Source organism: Musca domestica, unplaced genomic scaffold (assembly GCF_030504385.1).
Source record: "Musca domestica strain aabys unplaced genomic scaffold, Musca_domestica.polishedcontigs.V.1.1 37, whole genome shotgun sequence".
Taxonomy (NCBI): Eukaryota; Metazoa; Arthropoda; class Insecta; order Diptera; family Muscidae; genus Musca; species Musca domestica.
The window spans coordinates 1,513,563-1,530,337 of NW_026712321.1; the positions used below are offsets into that span (position 1 = coordinate 1,513,563).

The following is a 16,775-nucleotide window of genomic DNA, read 5'->3' on the forward strand; positions in this document are numbered from 1 at the left end:
GTTAAAATTACACCACTCTTGAGACACTGAGAACCTAGGAGGTGAGATCCTCAATTGCAAGACAGTTGTTGAAAAAATATTAAAAACAAGTAAAAATGTATCAAACAGTTTTGCAGACAGACCCTTTGGGGATGAGGTACCAGACGGGGTTCCCAGATTTATATCATATTCATAACCGACCTTGTGTTAGCAAAAATTTTTGTATGTGTGAAATTTGAAGCGAGTTGGGTGCTAATTTCTATATCGCAGAGCGTTTTGTTTTTCAATATCTTCAACCCTATGTGGGGCAGGCACTAGAAGTAATGCGCCGATATATCCCATCTTCGCAGCAGATCTTGCGTTAGTAGAAATAATGGGATGTGCGAAATTTGAAGAGAAACGGATGCTTATTTCGAATTATATGATCGTTTTCGTTATTCAAAATTTTGACCCTTTGTGGGGGAGGTACCATAAGGAATGGTCCGATCTCTACCATCTTCATAACAGATCTTGTGTTATCGAAAATGTGTGCAATATGAAGAGAACCGGACGTATATTTCAGATTTTATGATCGTTTTGGTTATTCAAAACTTTGACCCTTTGTGTGGGAGGTACAAGCACAGCACACAGCAGATCTTGTGTTAGTAAAAATAATGGGATGTGCGAAATTTGAAGAGAAACAGATGGTTATTTCGAATTTTATGATCGTTTTCGTTATTCAAAATTTTGACCCTTTGGATTTTATGATCGTTTTCGTTATTCAAAATATTGACCCTTTGTGGGGAAGGTACCAGAAAGAATTGTCCGATCTCTACCATCTTCATAGCAGATCTTGTGTTGATGGAAATATTGAAATGTGTAAAGTCTGAAATGAATCGGATGTTAATTTCGCGTATTATGAGCTTCATGAATATTCAAAATTTTGAGCCTATGTGGGGAAGGTACCAGAAGAAGTGGATCGATACCTACAATCTTTACACCAAATCTTGTGTGAGTAGATAAATTGGGATGTGGGAAATTTGAAGAGAATCGGATGATTATTTAACATTTTATGAGGGTCATAATTATTCAAAAATTTTACCCTTTGTGGGGGAGGTACATGATGCGGTGGTCCGATATTGTCAATTTTTCCTCCTGACATACCCCTGATACAAATATTGGGATATGCAAAGTTTGTACAAAATTGGATGGCCCTATCTTGCTTTATGCTGTAGATAATTTTCTGTGAAATGTTTGACCATTTTTGGAGGAGCTACCAGAAGGAGTGGACCGATATTGCCCATCTCTGAACTCGATCTAACATTACGATGTAGCAAGTTTGGATCAAATCGGATACTCTCTTCGAAAGTTATCGTGCGCAACAGAAAGACGGACATCTATATTTTCACTCCAAATGTCCTGAAAGGGATTCGGATTCACAAAAAAAACCTAGCAATATGACGTGGATATATTTCAAAAAAATTCGAAATTTCAAAAAAGTTCAAAATTTAAAAAAAAAAATATATATACGATCCTCATATGCATTGAAAAAAAGAAGTGACGGACAGACAGACATAAAAAAAAACAAATTCATTCTAACCCAAAAACCTACCTTGTAAAGAAAAAAACATAGAACTCTCAAGAGTGGTGTAGCATATATATATAAAAATAATATTATAGAAAGCTCCTTCTTAAACAATATTTATGTAAGAATCATATTAAATAAATTAAAAAAAATAAGTATTAATAAAAAAATTAAGGGAGTTGATAATGATCAAGTTCTGGTAGTAAGTTGTTAAAAGCAGGGTGTTGTATGGAGGCTTGAACCAAAATTTTTTTTTTTCAAATTTGTCATTTTCATTTGTTTAGAAGAAGAAATGAAAAAAAGGAAAAACACAAGCCACCTAATTGTTCTGAGTTATTAGAAAAAATTAGTAACGAAATTGTGTTAATAAATTAGCACTAAAATGTCAATAATGTGGCATTTGATTAGTGGTGTCTGTGTTATTTTTTGGTTATAGATTTTCAAAATAGCGGCAGGTGAAATAAAGAGTGATTGGTGGTGGTTGATAATTTTGGAATTTTCTGTTTGTTTTTTAAGCAAGACAACAAAACAATGATGACAAAAAAAACACAAAATATTTATAACACTAAACTAGGATTCAAAAACATAAAACAAAAAATGATTCCAGTAAAAAAAAATTCATTGGAAATAAAAGTTTTATAATCAAAGCTGGATGACATAGATAGATAGATATATTTCCACATATACATACTTTGAGTCTGTTGAAATAGCATTGGTTTTCTCAGTTGAAGAAGTCTTCTCGTATAAAGTGGTAGAACGTCTTGGCATCATGCTAACCGTGGCCGATGGACGATTACTACTGTTTGTGGGATCATATTTAGGCGTGTAACGTGGTTTCGGACTACTAATAGCTGTACGGGATGAAGCGAGAGAGAGAGAAGAGAAGAAAAATGTTAATTTTTCTTTTCAGGAATATTATTCAAAATGTATCTGTTGCATCACTTACATGTATCTTGTGTCGTCAACAGTTTATGAGTGGCTGAGGCCGGCCTTTGATTTTGAGCCGATAGACGTGCTGTATTCTCTTTTATGGTTGCTGAATCTATGGTATTTTGGCGCTTGAAGTTGCTACTTCTGGAAGAAGGGGAAAAAGGGACAAAAAAATTAGAAATTAAAAATAAACGAAAATTAAAAGTAGAAATAAAAAAAATAACGAAAAAATAAACAAATGAGTTGGAAAAAACCTTTTTTGTCCAAAAAGGTCAAGATGTCTACTACATTTTTTGTATTGGAGCATCTTTTCTGTTGAATAGCCGACCTAAAATTGTACTTCCGTCTTTCAAACATGAGAGAAAGTATAAAACGAAATAAAAACAGAAGATCGACCGTCTATTTTAAATTACAACATTTCGGATGATCCTTCCTTGTTTTTCTGTGAAATTTTTGAGCTTTTGTGGAGAAGGTACCAGAAAATGTGGCTTGATATTGCCCATCGATTTAAGATGGACAAAAATATTACGAGGTACCAAGTTTGGACGTAATCGAATACTCCCTTTGAGAGTTATCGTGCGCACCATCGAGCCATCCGGACGGACGGCCACCACCAAACTGAATCCAAGTGTCCTGAAGTGGATTTTCTCTAAAGAGACCTAGGGTCTAAAACCGCTATTTCGATGATGCACATTTTGGCCGGAAAGTTTGGCCCACGAAAAATTTGTGTGTATCTGAACAAGTTTGCTCTTCTTCATGGGAGAGCTAGTCTATTGTTTTACTACATCGCTTGAGTTGTCTTCCCACATAGGATTTTCATCTTTTCTTCTAAAGACTTAGGGGACTTTAATTGTTTATGGTTGCCCATAAAGGCTTCCTTCGTCTGCAAAAGAACTAAAAGTCTTATATTGTCTAAAGGGAAATCTGGAGGTGTTCCATTGTCTATAGGAGAGCTCGAGGCCTTCTTTGGCCTACGGAAGACACAGGAGCCCTTGTAATGTCTAACGTAGACCTATAGGTCTTCCATTGACTTTTGTAGACTAAGGGTAACTTCAATTGTTTATGGTTGACCATAAAGGCTTCCTAAGTCTGCAAAAGGTCTTCAACGGAACACACAGAGGCCCTCTAATGTCTAAAGTAGACCTATAGGTCTTCCATTGTCTTGCGTAAACTAAGGGTGACTTTATACAACAAAAGCTTTCTGAGTATGCAAAAGATCTTCCACTGTCTAAGGGAGAGCTTGAGGTTTTCCATGGCATGTAGAAGTCCTGAAGAACTTATTTTGCCTAAAGTAGTCGAAAATAATATTTCAGGTAGACTTTTGGGGCTTCTATTATTTCTAGTTTATCTGGAAGACTTTCCTTGACTGCAAAAGTTCTAGGGGACTTATATTGAATATAATAGGCCTCGAGACGTTCTTTCGTCGTCTGTAGCAAAGTTTGAGGTCATATATGGCCTTCGGAAGTCATAAAGGCCTTTTTATCTCTAAATTAGACCAAAAAGTCTTCCAATGTTGCTAATAGACTTGCGGCGTTTCTATGGCTAATAAAAAAGACTTTCCTTGCCTACAAAAGCTCTAGATGACCTATATTGTCTATGGCAGGCCTGTACGGCAGTCATGGGGGTCTTTATTTTCCAAGTGGACTAAGACGTCTTCTATTGTTTCTAGTAGACTTGTGGGGCTTCTAAATTTTATAGTTTATCAAAAAGATTTTCCTTGTCTACAGAAGCTCTAGAGAACTTATATTGCCTATGGAAGGCCTTGATATGTTATTCCCTTGACTTGTGGGACTTCTAAAGCTAATAGTTAAAAAAAGATTTTCTTTGTCTAGAAGGCTTATATTGTCTATAGCAGGCCTAGAGATGTTCTTTCGTCGTCTTCAGAAATTTTGAGGTCTTCTGTGGGCTACGGAAGTCATAGGGGCCTTTATTTCCTCAAGTAGACCAAGACGTTTTCTATTGTTTCCTGTAGACTTGTGGGACTTTTAAAGATTATAGTTTATAAAAATAGAATTTCCTGGTCTACAAAAGCCCTAAAGGACTTATATTGTCTACAGAAGGCCTTGAGATGTTATTCCTTGACTTGCGGGACTTCTAAAACTAATAGTTTATCAAAACAATTTTTTTTTTGTATAGAGAACTTCTATTGTCTATAGCAGGCCCAGAGATGTTCTTTCGTCGTCTTTAGAAATGCTTGAAGTCTTCTACGGACTTCGGAAATAATAGAGATCATTTAACGTCTCAGAAAGACCAAGAAGTTCTTCTATTGTTGCTCGTAAAATAGAGAGGATTCTAATGTTTATAATTATCGAAAAGATTTTCCTTGTCTACAAAAGCCCTAAAGAACTTACATTGTGTACAGAAGGCCTAGAGAAGGGTCGAAGCGCTTCTAAAACTAAGCTCTTTTTCTAGAAAGCATGCCTAGCGATGTTCTTTCGTCGTCTGTAGAAAAGCTTGAGGTCTTTTACGAACTTCGGAAGTCATAGAGGTCTTTTAATGTCTCAGCTAGACCAAGAAGGTCTTCTATTGTTGCTCGTGGCCAAGCGAGACTTCTAAAGTCTAAAGCTTCACAATCAGATTTCCTAAATCCTTTGCCTGTACAAGGATATCTTTGCTCTGTTTTTTTTTTTTTTTGGAATTTAGAGAAAATCTTATAATCTATCAAAAATTTACTTACATTGAAGATCTTTCCGCTGTTGATCCAGTGCCAGCAATTGCATAATTAGTGCTGGTCGGAACGGTACCAGCTGTTCCTGTAGTAACAACTTGAGCCGCAGCATTGCCACCGGGTGCTACACCTTTGGGAATGAAAATACAAACAAAAATGCAAAATTAATAACAATTTTAATTAAAAAAAAACGATTTGCCACATAATTGGGAGTTAGTATAAAAAAATAAAAATAAAAAGAAAACACATACGTAAAGTATCAGCCCCAGAGGATGCCCTTCTACTTGGTTTTGTACTAGAAGCCGAAATACTTCTGTGGACACCACGGTGCGTTGGGCTTTGTACCGAAGTATTTGCCGAAATTGCAGTTCCATCATTACCGATATATTGCGTAATGAAAGTGAAGAACCCGAACGAGAGCCATCACTTTCAGGCTGCATGAAAAATAACAAGGGGGAAGAAAAGACAAGAAGAAGAAAAAGGGTAAGGCAATGTTGATTTTTTTTTTGCTTGCTCGATTTTGCTCATGTACTTACATCAGTACTTTTTCTTCCCAGCAATAAATATGTTGCGAACACATCATCGTAACGTACTTGAGACAATGATGCCTCGATTTCCTGTCTATTATAGCCCATTGCCACAAGAGCTTCTATATATTTTGTAACAACATGGGTGGGTGGGTGTGTGGGGTTAGGAGTGTGGGTGTTGGGTTGGTTTGAATAGATGATTTTTTTTTTGTTGTCATCCAGATGGCGCCATCAGCATCATCGTCATCATCATCATTGTCATTATACATAAATATTGTGTAAAAAGGGAGGAAATAGAAAATTAAAAACCATTAGCAATTTCATTTCATATTTCACACATCTCAGAGAGTGAGAGAGAGATAGAGACAGACAGAATTTGTTTGTTAAAACGATTATCTCAAAAACGTTTTTTTTTTTTAATTTTTTCTTTTCAAAATGCAAATTTAATTCACACTTTTTTCACACCTCTCTTTTGTATTGATTATTTGTCTAGATAATTTTCGCCATTTCAAAAAACCATGAGTAATGAATTTGCCAAAAATATAAAAAAATACTGATCAAAAATAAATGCAGCTTTAAAAAATACTAAGAGTAATTATTTTTTTGGGGAGAAGGAAGCTTGTCTGTGTTGGCTTCATATTGGTTGGCATTTGGAGGGAGAGAGAAAGAGAGAGAGAGAGAGGACAAAGTCCACAAGTGCGTGAGCTAAAAAAAGGCTAATATTATTAATAATATTTAAAGGGCGTATGTAGTGAATAAAAGCAATTTAGAAAAAGGATTTCAAAATTTACAGAAATTTTAACATGTGTTGTCGGTCATTTAAGGAGGGGTGGTTCCACCCAAATAAAAAAACACAAAAAAACTTGTGTAATTCATTCGTAAAACCTACAATAAAACCAGTAAAAAAGGGTCAAAAACCGGACTGGCGGACTTTATGATACAGCACACCACTATACATATTTTTTAGAGCAAGCCGTAACAAGTAAACTTTTATATAGGGATTTTTTTTAAAGAAGATCATACATCATGATAATTTGAAAGATATATCCCACTCTGAATGGATTTCAACAAAATTTGGCGGCAGTATTTGTGTCTCTTGACTTTGGGTGGCATTAGATTGAAACATATATATCGAAGCTAAAGCTATATCTGAATAGATTTTTCCCAAAAACTATCCAATTCGGGTTGATATTGCACTTTTGGGACACCATAATTGTGAAATCGGATGAAGATATACATATATGGGAGCTATATCCAAATCTGAACCGATCTGTATTAAAATTCAGCAGAGTTATTTGTATGCTGCTTCTGATAGCTGACACCAAATATCATTGTTGGCGAGAGCATTTTACGGGTGCGGGGGACTTAAGTACAAAATCGGATGAAACTTATATATGAGACCCATAGTTATATCTGAAGCGATTTTCACCAAAATTGACACACATTCTTTCAAAGCTGAATTCGGTTGTATGTGCCAAAATCTATTTCATTTGGACTAATATTAACCACTTGGGGCGTAATAAACTTGAAATCGGATAAAAGATATATATAGGAGCTATATCGAAATCTGAACCGATTTCGATAAAATTCGACAAAGGTATTTCTGAGCTCTATTTGATATCTTATACCGAATATCGTTGTTATAGAGTTCATATTACGGCTGTGAGGAGTAAATATAACAAATCGGAGGAGCAATATATATGGCAGCTATAGCTATATCTGAAACAATTTTCATAAAATTTGACATACTCGCTTCTAGGCTCAATAAGGTCGCATTTGCCAAATTCTATCCTATTTGGGCTAATATTACACATTTGGCGCACAATAAAAGACAAATCGTACGAAGATATATACGGGAGCTATATCTAAATATTGACCGATTATCTCCTATTCTGTGGAGATCGTCCTTGGGCTAAACGAATGATTTGTGCAAAATTTCATCACAATCGGACAGTAAATGCGTCCTGTAGTTTATTTACGAAAATATATGGAAACAGACGAACGGACGGACACTAAATCAGAACTCAGAATGTTATGCTATGAAGATAATCAAAAGTTACTATGGGTCTATTTTGTTCCTTCTCCATGTTACAATCAAATGCTCCAAGACATAATACTCTGACACGCAGTGTGGTGTAGGGTATAAAAATTAGGGTTTTGTATCCTAAACCAGATTAGAGGCGATCTATGTAAAACAAGCAAAAAATATTAGGTCCGATTTTGTAATACGCCCTCTACACAACAAGAAGGCAAAGAAAACATTTCGATTAAATCAAATCCTGCCAACTCTTCAGGTTTTGCTTTTGAACAGAAGACGTCCTTCAGATTTTCTGTGGATTAATGAACAACCTTAGGTCTCTTATCGACATTTGAGGACCTTTAGTTCTTAACAGAGGTATTTGAAGTCGCCTGGGTCTTATCCTAAGAATCGTTTTTTTTTGGTGTCATAGAAACCTTTTCGATTAAACCAAATCTTGCCAACTCTTCAGGGTTTTCTATGGATTAAAAGACGTCATTTAGATTTTCTGCGGATTAATGAAGAGCCTTAGGTCTCTTATCGACATTTAAGGACCTTTAGCTCTTCACAGAGGTATATGAAGTCGCCTAGGTCTTATGAAGAACATTAGGTCTCTTATCTACATTTGAGGACCTCTAGTTATTTGCAAAGGTCTTTAAATCGTCTAGGTCTGAAGAGCCTTAGGTTTCTTATCGACATTTGAGGACCTTTAGCTCTTCACAGAGGTATTTTAAATCGCCTAGGTTTTATGAAGAGCATTAGGTCTCTTATCCACATTTGAGGACATCTAGTTCTTTGCAAAGATCTTTGAAGTCGTCTGGGTCTAAAGAGCCTTAGGTCACTTATCGACATTTGAGGACCTTTAGCTCTTCACAGAGGTATTTTAAATCGCCTAGGTCTTATGAAGAGCATTAGGTCTCTTATCGACATTTGAGGACCTCTAGTTATTTGCAAAGGTCTTCAAAGTTGCCTGGGTCTTATCCTAACAATCCTTTTTTTTAGTTATAGAAATTCACCAGGAAGCCTAAAACATCTGTGAGCACCTATAAACAATTGAAGTCTCAGTTCATTTATACAATTCATGGAATACCTCCATGACACCTTTGTATCTTAAACCAGACTGAAGGCGATCTATAGATAAGTAGCGAAAAATTTTAGATTCGGCCGAACCGATCTTGTACTACTCTTACCCACAACTCTTCAGGGTTTTCTATTGATCAAAAGATTTCTGTGGATTAATGAAGAGCTTTAGGTCTCTTATCGACATTTGAGGACTTTGAGCTCTTCACAGAGGTATTTAAAATCGCCTAGGACTTATGAAAAGCATTAGGTCTCTTATCTACATTTGAGCACATCTAGTTATTTGCAAAGGCCTTATCCTAAGAATCGTTTTTTGGTGTCATCTACAGACAATTTAAGAGTCTCAGCTTCTTTATACAATTCTTAGAACACCTTCATGACTTCTAAAGACCATAAAAGAATTGGCTATCTATGAGCCACATGAGATTTCTAAGCTTGGAACGAGATTTTTTTTTGGATAAATAAAGAGCTGTAGGTCTTTTATCGATATTTGTTCTTGCCAATAGACCTTTGCACACTTCGACCTCTTGTTTTTTTTTTTTATTTTACAGAGGGTTTGGTTTTGAACTACACTTTTGTACTATAATTTGTTTCCATGAATCCAATGAAATTCCTTGCTTGATGTCATTGTATTTTGAGTGGGAGACGATGGCGGCGGAGAGAGGGGGTGGATGGATGGAATTGTTTGTGAGATATAGAGAGAAAAAGGGCTGCTACTTGTCAACATTACACATATATACATATTTCTTTGACTTGACTTGACTTTTTACATAAAACAATGATAACAACAACACACACATGGTTTTCCTTTTTTTGTTTTGTTTTTTTTTAGAACGGAACACACGTTGTTCTGCTAATTGTTGGTGTTGCTGCTGCTGTTGCTTGCGTGAATGTGGAGGAGAGAAGGCGACGAAAGAGGTGGAGGAAACACTTAGTATTTGCAATAGATTTTTTATTTATTTTTTTTTTTTAGTTTTCGTTGTGAAAAAAGGTGATCGGTGGGTTGCTTGGTTTGTTGGTTGTCTAGTGAGATAATTGCGATATAACATTTTAACAAATAAATATACAAACACACACACACGTATATATATACACACATAGTACAAATTACAAAATGTATATGAAACACAAGATAGAAAAAAAAAGAAGAATAATAACAACAAAGAAATATCTTGGAAGTAGTAAATGTAAAAAAAAGATATATCCAAAGTGGTGAGCGGCTACATACATTTTGATATAAGAGAAAAAACAACAAGAAAAAACAAATACCCCTGCTGTTTTGGTTGGGTAGAGGGTCGGGGGTGTTGGTTGTTTGGTAGAATGGTTGAGTGATTGGTAGATAGGATACTTTGTGGTTAAATGGCTGCTTGTTTGACTGACAAAGGCTATCATAGTAATAGAATGATATGGAATGATGCATATTTGCTGAATAGAGATGGGTGGTTGGTTGGGTGCTGGGTCGGATGATGACAGGATGTGACATGGTTGGATGGATGTATAAGTGTAATTTAATAAGATTGCTTCCATTTGAGTTGCATATTTATTTTCTAGATTGGGCTTGGTTAGTTGTTGTTGCTAGCTGTTATTGTGGGTGGGGGGGTTGGTGATGGTACGAGTGCAGTTGTTGTGAATGAGTGAAAGATGGACTGCTGGCTGATGGAAAAGTACTTTTTCTAATGACAATAATTCTTGGAAATAAAAAATATGAAAACGATTCCATTTAAAAGAGTAAAAAGGTATTAGCTGAAGGCATTTTTGTTTGGCATTATGTTTTAAATTTAATGGAAACATCTCAAGGTTTCTGTGGGTATTCATGGACAAAAAGATCCCTCGAGACGTTTCAGACACATAAAAGGTCTTTAAGTCGTTTATAAACAATAGAAGACCATTAGGGCTTCATCTGTACACAACATAGGAAATGTTGTTTTCCAAAAATCTATCCCATTCGGGTTGATATTGAACTTTTGGAGTACCAAAATCGTGAAATCGGATAAAGATATATGTGGGAGCTATATCCAAATCTGATCCGATCTTTATAAAATTTAGCACAGTTATTTGTATGCTACTTCTGATAGTTGGCACCAAATATCATTGTTGGCGAGAGCATTTTATGGCTGCGGGGGACTTAAATACAAAATCGGATGAAACATATATATGGGACCCATAGTTATATCTGAACCGATGTTCACAAAATATCTTTCTTTCAGACTAAATTCGGTTGTATGTGCCAAAATCTATATCATTTGGGCTAATATTAGCCATTTCGTGCGCAATAAACCTAAAATCCGATAAAGATATATATGGGAGCTATATTGAAATCTGAACCGATACTGATAAAATTCAACAAAGGTATTTCTGAGCTCTATTTGGTATCTTATACTGAATATCGTTGTTATGGGGTTCATATTACGGCTGTGAGGGGTAAAACCAGCAAATCGAAGGAGCAATATATATGACAGCTATAGCTATATCTGAAACGATTTTCATCAAATTTGACATACTCGCATCTAGGCTCAATTTGGTCGCTTGTGCCGAATTCCATTCTATTCGGGCTAATATTACACATTTGGTGTACAATAAAAGACAAATCGGACGAAGTTATATATGGGAGCTATATCCAAATCTGAACCGATCTCAATAAAATTACCAAAGGTATTTCTGAGCTCCATTTGATATATTTCCCCAAATATTGTTGTTACAGAGTGCGGAGGACAAAAATAACAAATCGGATGAACAATATATATGGGAGCTACAGCTATATCTGAACCGATTTCGATTAAATTTGGCATACTTATTTTCAGGCCTAATTTGGTTGTATGTGCAAAATTTCATACTATTCGGGCTGATATTACACGTTTGGTGCACAAAAAAAAGGCAAATCGTACGAAGATATATATGGGAGCTATATCTAAATTTTTTCCGATTATCTACAATTTCAATAGGGTTCGTCCTTGGGCCAAACAAATGATTTGTGCAAAATTTCATCTGGATCGGGCAATAAATGCGAACTGTACTTTGTTTACAAAAATACATGGACAGACGGACGGACAGACTTTTATGCCTTCTTCTGTACACAACATAGGAAATAATCTCCGTTTTTTTAATGCCCCCCAGATCTTCCGAAGATTCCAGAGGATTTTTTAGATCATAAATATGTTCATTATACATTTAATTAAAAACAAATTTAAAGAAAAACAAATCATGTCATTAAAAAAAAGTATTTTCCAAACTATTGGGTGAGTAGTGACTGACTGGTTAGATTGGGGTGATGGTGTTGTGTTATTGGGGTGATGGTGTAATCAAAATCACTATTAACGTTATTTCGTTTTTTTTTTTTTTTTCTTTTTCAAATAGGTATTTTGATTATTTTGCTTTTTTTTTTGGTGGTGAATTTGAAAACAGCGGCTGGTTCTCAGACATTTTTTTTTTTTGGTTTTGTATATACAACGGTCAAAAGAATGAAGAAAATGTTAATTGTAATGGCATTGTATACAGTACCCGTCTTACCTATCCGTTTGACATCGCCCAGTTCTTGTTTGGGTTCAACGTAAGGCTTCAGTTCGTCATCTTCAAACCCCATATTCATCCATTTGTCGCTCATGATGGTTTCGAGACTAGCACGTTTAGCCGGATTCAATACTAGGAATTTGCGCAATAGATTTTCACAGTCAGTAGACATGTAGAATGGAATCCTATGAAACAAAATCCAAGAAAAAATAAATAAATTAACATTAATTAGTTATTTTAATTTAAAATATTATTTGTGCGTATAGCAACATACCTATATTTGCCTCTGAGCACACGTTCCCTTAATTCTCGTAATGTTGAGCCATCGAATGGCAATGACCCACTCACAAGTGTGTATAAAATAACACCTAATGACCAAACATCTACCTCGGGACCATCATATTTTTTACCCTGGAATAGTTCGGGTGCCGCATACGGTGGACTGCCACAGAATGTGTCCAATTTGGAGCCAGGTGTGAACTCATTGGAAAAACCAAAATCGGCTATTTTTATGTTTAACTCACTATCTAATAATAGATTTTCGGCTTTTAAATCTCTGCAAAAAACAATCACAAACAAAAAAAAATTGGGAAAAGAAACAAAAAAGTTAAGTTATGAGTCATATAAAATATAATTAATCAAAACAGAGAATAAAGGGGGTTTTTATTTTCTCCACACACACAGAACAGCCCATACACGATGATATCTACATACATACCTATGTATTATACGCTTTTGGTGACAATATTGCACAGCTGAAACAATCTGACGGAATTTAACTCTTGCCTCCTTTTCCTTCATGCGGCCGTGTAACACCAAATAATCGAAAACTTCTCCACCCGACGCATATTCCATAACCAAATACAACGTCTTTTCAGTTTCAATGACTTGAAACAGTTTCACAATATTGGGATGATCGAGCATTTTCATTATTCTAACCTAAAATTGGGGAAAACAAAAAATTAATTAAACTTTGATATTCAGTCAGATGCTAGTGATTCAAGACAAGTCTAGGAATCATGAATGACTGTAGAAGAAATGAGTCATAATAGAGACAAAAAATCAATTATATCAACGTCATCTTATTTGCATAAAACAATACTCATCGAAATGTTTTTTTATAAAAAAAAATTGAATTTGAAAACCAAATTTTTATGGCCAAAAGAAATGGCCAAGGTCGACATCTTATATGGGCAACAGAGGACCTCAAGGTCTTCTATAAACAAAAAAAGACTTCAAGGTATTCTATAGACAATAGAAGAACACAAGGTCTTCTATGGACAATGGAAGAACTCAAGAAGACCCCAAGGTCTTCTATGGACAATAAAAGAACTCAAGGTATTCTATGGACAATAAAAGAACTCAAGGTCTTCTATGGTCAATAGAAGAACTCAAGAAGACCTCAAGGCCAAAGACCAAGACCAAAAACGACCTCAAGGTCTTCTATAAACAAGAGAGAACTTGAAGTTATTCTCTAAACAATAGAAGACCTCAAGGAAACCCATAGACAATGGTTTTCAAAATTTTGTTTGAAATTTATTTTACATACCTCTCTAAACAGCTTTTGCAGCGAACCAGGATTCAACTGGGTTTTGTCAATTATTTTGATGGCCACCTCCTTGCCGGTGGGCAAATGTTTGGCCAATTTCACTTTAGCAAAATTACCCTTGCCAATTGTCTTAATTAGTTTGTATTTGCCAATATGCTCCTCAGTAGCACGCCAACGCATGGGCGCACTGCTGCGTATAGCCATATTGGGAGATCCCTGGAAAACACACACACACACACAAAGAACAAAATAATTAGCAACAATTAAAGAAATTAAAAAAATGAAAAAGAAAAAACAAGATATTTTATACTAGAATCTACAAATAAAGATAGACAAACTTCCAGCCAGTTTCTATTAAATAATAGGAAAATCATTAAGCATTCTTTTTTCGTTTCTCTTTAGCTGTATGTATTACCTTTTTCGCTTTTGCAACAGCGGCAGATTCACGATTTTTGAATTTTTCCGCTTTACTGGTGGCAACAATGGGTAAACCTCCATTTTCCATCATGGTCACGACCACCTTATTATTGGTGGTCGTTGTAAGGGGTGCCACAACGGAACCCTCCTTGACCGGTGTCAGGGCATTTAGGGCCGTATTACCACCACCGGCCTCATGACCCAATTTATTGTTAAGCTTACGATCTATGTAGCCACCTTCCTTGTGATAACTTTGTAATTGTTTGACCGTGGCTGGGGTATGGGATTTGGAACGTTTTAGAAATTTCATCATTTGACTTTTGACCTTTGAGGAGGATTTGTCTCCCACTGTGACACCACCACCAACATTATTATTGTTGTTTGTACTGCCACTGTTACTGTGTATGGTCATTGAATTACGCTGGGAAGAGTTGCCAAGGGCAGTGGCGGGATCAAGTAGTTTTTTACCTCCTCCAACCGTCGCTGACTTATCCAGTAAATGTAAACGCCGAAAATTGCCATCCGCCAGACGTATATAGCAGCCTTCTGACATTTTGTGATATGAATCTGTTGGTAGTTTATGGAAGTTGCCCTGAGGCGTACGATAATAACAATAATCGGTTTTGTGATATCCATTTTCCAATGCCGAACTATTTTGTTGCTGCTCTGCCACAACTCCAGCATTTTTATTGGTAACTATTTCCAGTTTTTTCAATTCCTTTTCGGCATTAAAATTAATGGGTGGTGCACTTATGGTGACCGGTCGAACCCGAGCCAAATCCAACCCCGACCTGCGACCCAGTTTTTCTGTGGCAGTGGTGGTGACTGTGGCTGCGGCATTATTTGGAAGTGTTGAGGCATTTTGACGTTCTCGGTAAATCACCGAAGAATTACTGTCTTCATGACTGCTACTGTGTTGGTGGTGGTGATTGGTACTGCTTATGGTCTGGCCCATATTAAACATGAATTCCTTCCTTCTTCTTCTTCTATGCAAAGCTTAATGTTGTTGTCGTTACCTGCTTCTCCACAGCACATTGGCACATTTCTCCACTTAATGTTGTGTTTGTTGTTCTTTATTTGTTTCTTATTGTCGTCGTCGTTGTATGTCTCTGGTAGTTGGCACCAGCAGCAGGCCGTCGAACTTAACGTTTTACTAGTTGTCGTTGTTGTTATTGTAAACAAATTTGGCTTGTAGCTTTTTAGGTTTTGGTATTTTAACAACAGTATTGTCATTGGTGTTAATGATTATTTAAAAGTAGAAAAAAAAAACAATTTCTAAAATTTCTAAGGCTGCTCTTCTTCTTATTCTGCAATATGTAAATTCAGTTAGATCGATAGCAGTTGGGGAAATGTCAATTAATGAGTATTCATACATTCTCTCTCTCTCTCACGAAATAACAGTCACACAAATTGATTAGAAGAGATTGGGAAAAGGGGGAAGGGGTTAAGGAGGAGAAAACATGGGTAAGGCATGCAGAATGATGGAGAGAGTTGTCATCATCCATGATTAGAGGGGGAGACGAGACGAGCAAAACATGTGTAACGCATTATTTGCCTAAGAAGAGAGCAAGTGAAAGGTTTTATTTTTTTGTGAGAGGGGTGGTGTCAAAGCAAACTGTCGGCTGGCTAGCTAATCAGTTGGCTGCCGCTTATTCTGCCTGCTTTCTTTTACAATATTTACACATTTTTCCGTTCTATTACAACAGATAAGAACGACGTACAGACAAACAAACATGACACAACTCATAACCGAATAACAACAACAAAAACACTGCAGTTATGAAGAATAGTTTAGGCTAGTAAGGTGCTGGTAGTTGGGTGACAGGGGGAAGATCATTATTTGCGTTATTTTATTTTTTGCCAACTTAAAACGAAGACATATGAATTACAATGGAGGGTTGTGTGTTAGTTAGTTTTTTTGCGACGGCCACTAAATCAAAAACAACTTGACTGACGTATATACAACAAAAACAACAACGGCGACGATGAAAAGTACAAAAACTACCAGTGAGATAATCTCGGTAGTTATTAACTAAATATTCTACTATATTTTGGGTTTCATAATTAAACTAATACCAAGCAGGTTTTATCATGTGTTGGCAGCACTTGGGGAAACATGTATGTATGTACAACAACTTATTATCGAGTAAACATGGTGTTTAACTAAAGAAAGATAAATTATCGATAGATCGGACGGACGTACGGACCTGCTGTGTTTAAAAAATATTTATCATTTTTTTTTCATGATAGGTTGGTATTTTCTATTTTCGCTTTCTATGCTAACTCTCTCTCTCTCTCTCTCTCGCTCTCACCCTCTGACACACATACCAACACAAATTGACATAACTTTTCCCCCAATACTCCACTTCGTAAAAAGAGATATAGAGATCGAAAAGCTTTATCAATTGGTAATTTGTTTACAGTTCGACCTCTGACAATGCGTGAGAGTAAACAACTTAACTTCCAAGATACTCAGTACTCTCATATGACATTATCTCATTTTTAATAGACACACATTCACAATGGAAAATAACGCC

General features: G+C 36.0%; 1 protein-coding gene across 1 annotated transcript in view; it reads right to left on the minus strand.

Annotated features, from left to right (window-relative positions):
- Positions 1 to 16,775, minus strand: part of LOC101895046 (serine/threonine-protein kinase MARK2) — a 71,241-nt gene that overhangs the window by 31,012 nt on the left and 23,454 nt on the right. The window contains 10 exon segments of the mRNA XM_059126142.1: positions 2,235 to 2,394; positions 2,490 to 2,617; positions 5,151 to 5,271; positions 5,393 to 5,524; positions 5,527 to 5,575; positions 5,678 to 5,790; positions 12,273 to 12,457; positions 12,547 to 12,828; positions 12,991 to 13,211; positions 13,822 to 14,037. Coding sequence (XP_058982125.1) covers positions 2,235 to 2,394; positions 2,490 to 2,617; positions 5,151 to 5,271; positions 5,393 to 5,524; positions 5,527 to 5,575; positions 5,678 to 5,790; positions 12,273 to 12,457; positions 12,547 to 12,828; positions 12,991 to 13,211; positions 13,822 to 14,037 — 1,607 coding nt within the window.